Genomic DNA, 12,369 nt, shown 5'->3' with positions numbered 1-12,369 from the left:
TCTATGATACACTGGTCACACACAGAACATGCACTGCATTCCCCAAATTCTCCTGATACTCTCTTCTCTCATTATTTGGGTCTATAGAACACTCAATCAATAAGCTCTTGTAACATTACACACTTCTGTGGTTGAATGTTAAAACTACTGTTGTTTTGTAGCTGCTACTAATCTCACTACTGGCAGTTAAAAAGCAAATATTTACTACCAATAGTCCCTGACCTCCAGAATTGTGGAGTTCTAGGAACACATTATTACACTATTTATTCAAGTTGCTTAGGGTATTTTACATTACTGTAAGCAAATGTAGATAAGAGAGCTCATAGGAAATAGGAATGCACATAGTTACACAGTATAGTGATATACCTGAACAATACAGACATCACTGGTATCAGACAATCAATAAAAGAGTACAGTGTGGTGTATTCAGATGAACTAAAGTGATTCAAAGGACATTAGACTGAACATTAAACATTAAATATATCTAAAAACCATATTGTGGACATTTATCAAAACTGGTTTTCTTGTAAAATGTGCCTGTTAACCATATAAACCAATCAAGAATTTGCTTGGATTCTCTATACGAGAAAATGGTGGTTAGAATTGGAGTGTCTGCTTTGGGACATAAATGTGTTTTGCATTTTCTTGCTAGGGGTGAAGACTGGTAATGTTCCTCAAGCTTTCTATCATTTTCTAATTGCACCCCATGTATGTAAAGCAATAAGGCTACTGCAGAACTTATACCAACCACTTTTACAGGACATTCATAAAACAATTACTTTGTGACAACACTTCTTGTCTTGCTTCAGCATTAAAGTCAATGTAAAGGGTAAAGCCACTTAAATAATAATATATCATACTACTATTTTATTAATACTGGAGACCAGTAGACAATGGAGTGTGTGCTGCAGTCAGAGCCTGGTTAAGAGTCCATTACAGCAGGTCAAAGTATTAAACAGTGATCACCGCTTTTTTCCAAATTTCCACCAAAAACAAAAAGGAATTATTACCATTTCTCTAAAATGTATTAAATAGCAGTCAAGGAAAAATCATAGATTTCTCCAGCGGCGCCTTTGGTTCTTGTCTTAACAGCACCTCCGCCATAGCCATGTTGGTGAAGCATAAAAGCAACTGACTAAGCTATGAGAAGGTGAGCTTTTTGCCTAGTAACACATAGGGCACGATTCAGACCGGTCGCTAGATGCGTACACTCGTTCCCAGCGTATGCAAATTCGGCTAAGCGACGGCATGGCAGGTTATCGCACGTCAAGGCATAAGCACGCCCACGATCGCTTTGTGTATGCAGACGCCCACCAGCCTGTCTTAAGATGCCCACTTGTGCACGTCATCTCCAGGAAGTGTATGCAACCATCGGTACATCGGGTACCATCGGAAGCGAATGCAGCGCTTATACCCTATACACTACCTCAAGCACTGCGATCACTTCAATGTGAAATACAACCAGGTGACGTGTACTATGATGCTGCCTGTTAATTATGCACGCCTCTGAAACGCCGTTATTTCGGTCAGGCACGCCTGCCTTCACATCTACACTCCCCCGTTTCTAGTGGCCAGCCCCTGTTACCACCCACAAATGGCTTCTCCTGTCACTCACTCTGTTTATGCTCAGCGAGCGTATGCTTCCCGATCTTTCACAGTGGTTCGCACACGGTGATGCCTATGCATGCGCACAATGTGAACCATCAGCAGTTACGAGCGAACGCTTCTTAGCGTCCGGGTCTGAATCGGGCCCATAGTTCCATCTGAGGATGTCTCTCTGCCACTTCTGGATGCTCCTCATGCATGCAGTTTTTTCTCACTGAAATAGTGTAGGTTTTTCTGATCTCATGCATGCTGCATGCATATTAGGGCCACTCAGTAGCGATTACGTATCGCACAAGCACTATGCTGATGCAATACAGCCGGATAGAGATGGCAGGAGGGAGGAGTTACCATAATACCTCTCTGGGGGCTCTCTTTTGAATACATTGCTGTGCCTACTTATCTCTTAGCACAGAGACAAATTAGATGTTAATACATCTCCCCCATGGGTGCTAGGCAAGATACTGATTTAGACCCCCTCCAGACCCCTCCATTTGTCAAAAAATAAATAAAACAAAATACACACATTCATAAAAAAAATAAATCAATTAGAGTAGTCTAGGCCCCTTAGTGCCCACTGGGCCAGGGCAGGATGCAAGGTTGCCTAATGGATTATCTGGGTCTAGCTGTACTGCAGAATGTGGCACATCTGTAGTTAATAAGATTCTATATTATGTATACCTTACCTTACCCACTGTACAGTCCTGGATCAGTGGAAAGGCCACAGCTGAGGATGACAGGGCTGGCACTCTGTTGCACCTCATATTTGATATTGTAATATATATATGCAGAAAAGTGTTCAATGAAAAACTGATGCAAAAGTGCAACACTAACATTTTACTGGAGCGCTGTGAGGCAGCCTGTTAGCTTACAAATCATTTCAGGGGGCGTTTACATTTCATTTATTCCTGTTGCATTAATTAAAATAGGAAATTGTGCCACAAAACGTCTTGTTAATTTATATCTGCACGAATTAGACTTGGTGCTTAAGAACATTACATTAAGGGCCGTATTCAATTAGAAGCGAAAGTCCGTTTCGACAATACTTTTTCGACGATGATGTAATTTCTGCCGGTTTCAACTTATCCCCATATTCAATTGTAGCATATTTACACCGGCGCGATAACGCAATGCAATGTAATAGGCGAAAGAGTTTCGCCTATGAACACCCGGCGGAAAAAAGTGCAGAATTGGGGTTTTGGGGTGCAACGTTGCAGGAACCACCCTGCACCCTTTGGACACCCCCCTCACGCTAACTAAATCAAACAACAAAGAAAACAAACACAAAGGACACCCCAAAGAAGCACTTTGAAAAAATGGGTGAAAAAAACATCAAAGTGGGGGTACAAATTCAAAAACTAGCGAAATAGCCTTTGAGGGAGTCTGCAAGTATGGGGGAGGTGTAGTTTTGATTGCAGGTGCTTGCTGAAGGTGCGTTTTTGGCGCTTTTTAATGCTTTACTTTAGCAACTTTAAAATTTGCTTGCACCTATTTTCATGAAACTTAAATTTGATGGGAATACTTATTTTTCCCCCAAAAAGTTGCAAAATGCTATTCTTCACCCCTTGCTGCAAGACGCTAAATAGCGCTTATTGAGACCATTTAAAAACCCCAAATACCTTTAGTAGAGCTATTCGGGGGTACCCATAGTGATCCCCCATGTCAGTGCATCTTTTGGGGGGTGTCAGGCTGATTTTCCCAAAACTGATACAACTTTTTTTCCTATTTAAGTTTCGCCGGTTCTCGTTTTCGCAGATTTGGACTTGAATACGGGGATAAGTGGGGACGAGCGCGATACTTTTTTCGCACCCAAAACCAGCGATGACAGCAAAAAGTCCATCAACTGACTTTTTGCTTCTAATTGAATACGGCCCTAAGAGTCATCATGAAATGTTAATTCGAAAAAAACAAACAAAGGATCATAGAGTAAAGTTGGACATTTTTTTGCCATCATACTCAGAGAACCCATTTATAAGTGTCTTCTTTTATAAAAATGTTTAACTGCACTAATGAGAGTTTGAGAGCACAGCTGGAAGTCACCCATGCTACAATTCACTGTGGTGTCTGCAAACTATTTGGTCTGTCCCATACAAAGAACTGAATGTTTATTTGCTTCCTTTTTAAGAAGCAAAAAAAAAATATTAATCCCAACCTAGGTGAAAAAATGCCAAATGCAGGAGCAAGAAATCTCCTTCCAGAGGATAAACATACTCCAAGAAAGCAGTCCTGACTAATGACTTCCTTACCCAGCCATGTACTGGCCCAGACTACAGCACAGGCGCTAGATTGTGGCTGGAGAGCTGGGCAGCCTGCAGAATACAGTAGCATAAAGCCTGTATATATGACATACTAGTGTGATTGCCTGATATTTGACAACTGCCCTTTACAAGACTTAAGAATATCAGTATCAATTATGCTAGATTAGTCATATATTCCAAAAAAACTGCAAAAAAGCTGTGACACTTCAAGTAATAGCCCTTGTCATGCGATACCATATAGAATGCCACAAAAAGAGTTGTCTAAGGCTGTATAACACAACATAGCAACATCTTAAGGCATACGAAAGAGAGTTAGAACACGTTTTTGCTTTGCTTGACCAATACTAGAAGGTATGCTCAAACAACTGCAATGTCATGGAAAACACCAACCATGAGACCTGTGAAGCCATGTAAGACTGCAGCAAGTATTACTATATAAGGAAACTAGTGGTGTCTTCAAAGCATACAGCAAGTTCATTGTCATACATGTTCCTTACTTGCAAATAAAATTAATTACAACAATTTGTGACTAATTTACTTTCTGTTCTCACGCACATTGTAGCTGTTTAGGCGCCAAATCATCATCGGGGGCCATGCGAAAAGCAGCTGTCTGCGCGATCAGTAACACTGCTACAGAAATAGCAGTGTTACTTATTGCAGATCACCCAGATGACTGCGCATGCATGACCTGAGGTCACACATGCGCACAGCCATAGGTTGTTCTGTGCAGAGGCGGTGGAGGGACTCGCTTGGATCCTTCTTCGCAACCCCGGATCTCCTTCCCAAAGGAAAGAGCAGGGTGCCAGGAATCGGCGCCATTGGAAGATGCCATTGATTCTCGGGCCCCTAATAATGAATGGGACTGTTACATAAAACATACATAAAGTAACGTTTCCACATGTGTACGAGGCCCATTAGTGATGATGAATAGGCACCTTAAAGGTCAAGACAGAGGAAACCCTGCAAAGAATTAGGCTGACTGGTGGACATTACTAGATGTGAAAACGGTGTCTCTGACACAGTTCTGATTCAGTACACAGACAGAAGCTGGACATCCATCATTTATATTTGCTGAATCAGGTATTCTTAATGCTTGGAATGAAATGCTGGATAGAGGATTTAAAATGACCAGTGATTATTATTATAATTATAAACTGAACTGCTAAATCGAATGAAGCTAGGTAGTGTTGGTAAGCCACTGAATCTGCGGTGATGGGGGGACCACCCAAACAAATTTAAAAGGGGGTGTGACCAGACCAATGTGCTGCCCAGAGAATAGAGCTCAGATGGGGCTGTGGCAGCCAAGCAGGCCGGCAGGGGGGGGGGGGGGGAGGCCTGTGGCCATATCTGCAAGAAGCAGGCAGGACTGTGTGTGCTTTTTGTGGGCCGACTAGCTGCCCTTAATAGGGCTGTAGAAGTGAGGCAGTGCCCTGAATGGGGGATAGGTTATTTCTTATTGTCTGTTACTGTATGCTGATATTAAAGCACCATTTTGGTTATTTTAACCTGGGCACGCTGTATGATGACCCTCATTTGAGCATCCAAATAGTGCACCACTGACCACTGGGCAAAATTCTCCAGAATGTCACAATGTATAAATGACTTCGCTGCACGGTGTGGTATATCTATGTGATGCTTTGTGGGACTCAGTATTGTGTTTCCATTTTCTGGAGTTCGTAATATACTATGTTGTTTCCCATATCTCCTGTGTATCCTGAGTGCAAGAGAACAATGTAAAATCCTTTATATTGTTTTAAGCTAGCTTAAGTATGCCATCTGTTTTCTTTTGTATAAGTCGATCAGTAATGTAATTTAATTGTCACTTTCTAAATGTTCACCACTTTAAAATTCATTAACTTTATGAAGTTTGTTAATTGCATTTACTTTATTTTCACTTTTATATTCATGTGTTTACATTTTACAGTCTGTGTGTACACACTGTATTTAGGGAAAGTCTTCAATGGTAACTAGTGCGTGTCGAAACATATTTGGGGTTAGGTGCTTGGTTCCCAGAACATTGTGGTTATGGGTGTTAAAAAGTTGGACTGCGCTCGTCTGCAGACAAGTTAGTGGAACAGAGGCCTCACAGCTCAGAATGTGGTCTGCATCACGTTGTCTCAGAATCTGGGCTGCTCTCTGCTATGCCTGTGAGAGAAAGGCCGACTTTCACCACTACCTCCCTGAATAACATGTTACATTTATCATTCTGCAGTCAACACTACAAAGATACAATGTAACATGCATGTATATCAAATGAATGGAGACAAAATCTGAATTATAGTGCTATATACATCATGTTGCTCTGAAAGAATAAACAGTGGCATTTACATTTTTTATTATTTTAGCTATGCCCGAGTATTAAGCTGCACTACATGGGCATGATCACACAATGGATGATTCTGTGTCTAAATTAGCCACATAAGTAGTTTGGGTTCGTTTATGAACTAGAATGTAAGTAGCTCAGTTTTTCAAAAATATATTTTTGTAAAAAAAAAATGCATATTCCTTTGAATTTTAATCACTTTATAACAGAGACACAGACCCAACAACAAAAGTCAGAAAGTAGCATATGGTCCGAGGGCAGAAGATGCCCTTACAGAGGGTGGGAAGTTTAAAGGTACGTACACACTAAACGATGTGCTCACGTTGCGATATCGTAAGCGATTTCCCTAGAACTCTCCCAGGAGCTCCCCGGTTCTCCAGAACACGATATGGTGCTTAAAAGTGTTCCATCTGACAAACGATCTATCGTGCGTCCTTAACGATTTCCAGTGCATCGTGTACGAGATTGGCAGATCTTGCCTGCTGTAGGCAAGATCTGAAGATACGACGGACGACCCGCAGGTACGCGCATCGGCATCGTGATCGTAAATGAACACTCACAATTTGGACATATTTTACATGATTTATCATTCCCATGCGTCAAAATTGGGCAAAATATTGTCTGGTGTGTACGCACCTTTAAAGAAAAAAAAGAAGATACATAGGAGACAACCCAGAGTAATAAAAGTCAAAGACAGATGGACTAATACCAAATCCACAATGACCAAATCCTCATTTATGTACAGTGAAAATCATTAACAGTAGCCTTGCACTTTTCACTTACCATAATCCATTTAACTACTTTGTTTAACTTTTGTATACTTAACTCCATGTATTTAAATTGTATACTAAATTGGAATATAATGGTGACTGTATACAGTAATTGCTAAAAGAAAAGTGCAGTTCCAGCTGCCTTACACCTACAGCAGCTAGATGATTTGTTGATAAGTGCTGCCATACTGCTGTTCACTCAGATAGAACAGTGTATGAATTAAGATTGGCAGGATGTACTCTGCATGTCCAACAAGCATCAGATTGTGCTACACCTTCTGAGTTAATCACGAGTACCTTATATAAGAAATGTGTTTCACTTACCCCTAGGAGTTGGTACAAGCCTGTCATGGTTATCCACTTGTCCCAAAGGCTCATTTGAATCTGGTAAATCAATTTCACCTGCAATATAAAAGGTAATATGGTTATCAGTCAATACAAATAATACGTACTGTACATGCAAATGCATCATTTTAATTAGGAAAATATTAAACAAGTCTGTAAGTAGAACTTTTTGGGTCCCAAGAGACCCCCCTCCTAATACTTCTAGAGCGACATCTCTGCAGCCCCATAATGGTGTCCTAGTTAAGTTTATGCCACATACGGATGGATGCCTTAGCTCACAGTACGTCACATTGTATTGCCCTCTGTTCACATTATGCCACAGTATCTCCAGTTCACATTATACCATATTGCAGTGCCCCAGTTCACTTCATACCACATAGTACCCCCAGTTTACATTTTGCCACACAGTGCCCCAGTTTACATTATACCACATTGTAGTGCCTTCGGTTCATACTGTACCACACAGTACCTCCAATTCACATGATGCCACATTGTAGTCCTCCCAGTTCACATTATGTTACACAGTGCCCCCAGTTCACATTATGTCACACAGTGCCCCCAGTTCACATTATGTCATGCAGTGGCCCCAAGTTCACATTATGCCACACAGTGCCTCCAGTTCACATTGGTGGGATCTTGCTTACTGCACTGTTCACTGACACCTTTGCCTAGCAGATTGTGATTAGCTGCTACATTGTCCCATAATCTGTGAGCAGGGTGAACCAGTCAGGGTCTCCCTACAAAACACAGCTAGCAGTTCAAATGTCTGTCTCTGATCTTACTGACGCAATTTCGGGGAACACTGGCCTTTCCCAGCATTGTTCGGTGTTGTGAGCTGTGTGTAGGGGAGGCAGGCCTCAGAGACGGTCTTGCAGAACAAGTCCTTGCAACCACTGTAGTTATGTTCTGAAATTATGGTCAAAAGCAATGCAAGAGCCAATTTTACACTAGGGAAGCCTAGGTCTGCAGGAACATGCATAAAAGTGATGACTGCAAGAAGTCTTGTGCCGTATGCTTAGCGTGTCCGTTGCTCTCCATTGTGCTACTATATTTTGCAATGTTTTACAGAGAGTATATTTATTGTCGTTATTACTATTAACATTTACTTAAGTAATAACATAACAGACAAACAAGCACTGCTCGCAAGCATACAATCTACATCAAGTGTAGCGAACCCTGGTCCTCGAGAGCTACCAACAGTGCATAATTTCCAGGTCTCCTCACATAATCACAAGTGAAATAATTAGCTCCACCTGTGGATCTTTTCAAATGAGTTAGTGAGTAATGAATACACCTGTGCACCAGCTAGGTGGTCTGGAAAACGTGAACTGTTAGTAGCTCTCGAGGACCGAGGTTGGCTATCCCTGATCTATAGAATTCACATTAGTCCCTGCCCTGCCCTGTCCTCTGGAATAGCAGTCTGAATTCTCTACTACACACACACACACACACACTCACTACTAGGGCCCATCTTGTAAGCAGATTATCTCACTTGCATGTTTTTGGGCAGTGGGAGGAAACCCTCACACCTCACCACTACCCACATCTGTATACTCCACTGTGTCACTGATCCCAAATATTCAGCCATGGATGTTAGATGAACCATAGGCCCCAGGGAAATGTACTTCATAGAACAATCTCATTGCCCTGAGGGTGAGGAGTTGAACAGCTCCATATTTTGCCATATAAAAAAAAAAAAATCAACTGATCACTACCACAATGATAAGGTGACAACCATTGTGTTTAGTGCAAATGAGTAGCAAAAATATTAGTTATTACATGTTTTTTGAATCATTCATTTAGATATTACATATGCCATTTTGGAACATGTGTTTGCTCTGCAAAGTCAACTATTTGGAAAACTCACTGCTTTACCTAGTACTGTGTGTGACCACAAACAGCGATCTTGGTGCTAACAGACCACAGCCGCACATGACTTCCATCAAGCACTGGAAACTGGAACAGCACATGATGTGATGGAGCTGCTCTCAGCAATGTCTTCAATGAAACACCTATATTTAAGCCGCTTAATCACTACTGCAACCTAACACCACACAGACTGTGACTACTCTGTTGCAAAGCTGACCCTTAACACTGCTGAGGTTATGGTTCCAAAGACCTTTGACATATCCATTCCACAGACTTTACTAGCAATGTCCCAGACAGAAAGGAAAGGAACACATGATAATAGCAGCAGTTAATCTACAATCATATAACATGCTGTACAGGGAACTGACTAAATGCAGATTTCATGCTGAGGACTATATATGACCATAATGAGTTGCTGCCCATTATCTGAATTGAAATGCTTGCTTAGGCTCATTAAAACCAAGCCAGCCTGTTAAATATATGTCTATTCATATTCTAATTCATTTTGTGCAATTCACTAATTTCTGCATTGCTATAGCATTCAGGCTCAGGCTTTGCCGTTGGCCAGGCCAAAGTGTTCTACTGTTACATAAAAACATTTGTAATCAATTTCAGGATTGCTTTCTTTGGCCAGCTACAAAACTGTTTATTTTCACAATGTAATGGCACAGTACTAAGGAAAAATGTACTTGCTCCAGCAGAACTACAATGGGCACATTGTGCATTAAGGCCAATACTTGTAAGTGGTGGTTTAAAAATACATTCTGTGTACCCATGGGTAGGCTCTCGAGAAGAATTTTCTGGCTACAACTTAAAAACAATTGAAGCATGCAGGCAACCTTTATTGAATAATGACGAATGGTTTAATCATTACAGCATATCTGAAAATCCGATGGATGATTGGCAATAAGAAATAACTTCTACATAACAAGTACATAATCTACCTTTATGTTTTCATTTTAGTGCCCATAGAGTGGTTTACAGACGCGTATTGGAGCATACTTGTTACTTATAAATAACATCATTATTTGCCAGTTATTTTCCAGGCCAAGACTTTGCTACTACAACACTTAATAGCTAAGTACATAAAAATATGTTTAAATATATAAAGTTAAATACCTTCATTTTGCATTTTATTTAACTAGAGTAAAATGCTTATTTTGAGTGTATAGATTCTTTCATTATGTTTGTTTGAACATTCCTAATATACGACTAACAGGGGACACCTACGTTGAGTAGAGGGTTATTGTGTTGTGCATTCAACGAGAAAATAAAATTGTGATATTAAAACTATACAATAATGTTAATGCTTTTGAATATGTCACGGTATAAAGAGGAGATTGAGACAGAAAACTGGTAAAAGGGTGTAATGTGTATATGCTTTAATATGTATTGCTGTTTACACAGCTTTTGATGTATTTTTTCAATTCAAGGACTGGGATGTATCATAGACATTCAAATAAATATGACAGTATGTAGTGATCATATTCTGAATAACATTCTCACTAAACAAAACTGTCCAGCAGATCAAAGAAAGGACTAGTTAGTACATTTCATGTCCCATCCTTAGCAGCAGCCTTGGAGCCACGCAGCAAAAATATTTCACACAGTATGTGTCTGGCTGCTCTAGTAAAACCTAATTATCCCCACTACCCAAAAACTTCAATGCTACTTTCCATTGTACATAAACACACTTTAAATATGTTATCAGGTCGTCCTTCAAAGACAAATCATTCCAGCAGTGGCAGTACTGCACAAGTAGTTTTATCTTTATCTGGTTGACCCTTTAGTATTTAGAACAACACTGACAATCCCCTGGCATAAATCTTCACCTCTCAGAAAACTTCAGCGGAGGTCATTTCATTCATTCCCCCTCTTTTGAAATGGCAATATATGCAGCTGTCTCAGCGCCATAGTGCTAACATGATGCTTGCACAAGAGAAGAGCCCAGCTAATTGTATCTGTGCATTTCATTAAACTCTCCTGGCATTCAGAGAGGAGTGTATTCAGCACCTTTCTTTTCACTGGATTTTGTCCTTATTTAAAACATGCAGTTCAATTCCTCTTGAATGTTTATTTCATTAGCCTTGTAATTAGCCTTTTTTTTTCCTTAGCTGTACTTGGGATTGTGACCCGCCAAACTAAGCGATCTGCATTCTAATTCATGAATGAATGACATACAATATATTTACTTTTTTGCATTCACTGCAAACATTATATAATACAATAATAATAAAATCAACCTCACATTCCCTCAGAGTATATTAACATGCATCACATTAAATCCCAAACTACTGCATGTATTCCAGTGGTTCCCAAACTGTGCGCTGTGGCACCATGAGGTGCCTCGGGACACTTGCAGGAGTGGGTGTAGTAGGTAATACAGCTGGCCGCATGTTCAAATCCCGGCAGCGGAAGCCCGGCAGAGGTGAAGATCCCAATCGCTATTAAGGTAAGTATTTATTAACCCTACCCCCCCCTAGCCCTCCCTTAGGGGTGATTAACCCTAACCCCCCCCCCAAGTGCCTAACCCCCTCTAAGTGCCTAAACCTAACCCCCCCCTTCCATGCAGCCTAAACCTAAGTCTCCCAGGGGGTGTGTGGGGGGGTGTCTAATCCTAACCTCCCCCCGGGGTTGCCTAACCCCCCTTTCCCTAGCCTAACCCTCCCAGGGGGGTGCTTGGCCTAAGTCCCCCCAGGAACCCTTAAACCTATCCCACTCCCTCTGCGGCTGTCCGCTCCCAGCTTACCTTCGTTCGGTATGCCGGGCGTCGGGCTCCCGGCGTAGGTCTGACAGGCGTCGGGTTTTCGACGCCTGTCATTAGTACTTTGCTGGGATTAAACAGTCGGGAAGCCGGCGGTCAGTATTTAGAGGGTGCCTCAGATTGGTGGTCCAGCACCAAATCAAATTATTTATGCTCAATGTAATGTAAATATGTGGACAAACAGAAACGCAAACCTGTCACCCACTACATAACTGACCCTAAGGATGACAGGTCAGCACAAGTTACTTCACTTTACTACATTTCTTTCAGAATTTCTGAATAACAAACGTTTGGCTTAAGGGTGCCTTGAAAACAACGCTGATACTCTAGGGTGACGAGATTCAAAAAAGTTTGGGAACCTCTGATGTATTCAGTGTATAAATTAACAAAAACAATTAAAATTCCCATATATTCTTTAAAAGTTTTATTGACAGTGAG

At 41.1% G+C, this 12,369-nt stretch overlaps 1 protein-coding gene across 1 annotated transcript in view; it reads right to left on the bottom strand.

Moving 5' to 3' along the window:
* Window positions 1–12,369, bottom strand: part of ROR2 (ROR family WNT receptor 2) — a 183,798-nt gene that overhangs the window by 56,324 nt on the left and 115,105 nt on the right. The window contains exon 2 of the mRNA XM_088470041.1: window positions 7,278–7,355. Within this exon, the coding sequence (XP_088326167.1) occupies window positions 7,278–7,355 (78 nt within the window). The remainder of the gene's footprint in view (window positions 1–7,277; window positions 7,356–12,369) is intronic.

The sequence above is a fragment of the Taudactylus pleione genome, unplaced genomic scaffold (genome assembly GCF_031769625.1).
Source record: "Taudactylus pleione unplaced genomic scaffold, aTauple2 ptg000095l, whole genome shotgun sequence".
In the NCBI taxonomy this organism is placed as follows: domain Eukaryota; kingdom Metazoa; phylum Chordata; class Amphibia; order Anura; family Myobatrachidae; genus Taudactylus; species Taudactylus pleione.
The sequence above is the reverse complement of the archived record's forward strand: the minus strand, read 5'-3'. Positions and strand labels throughout refer to the sequence as shown.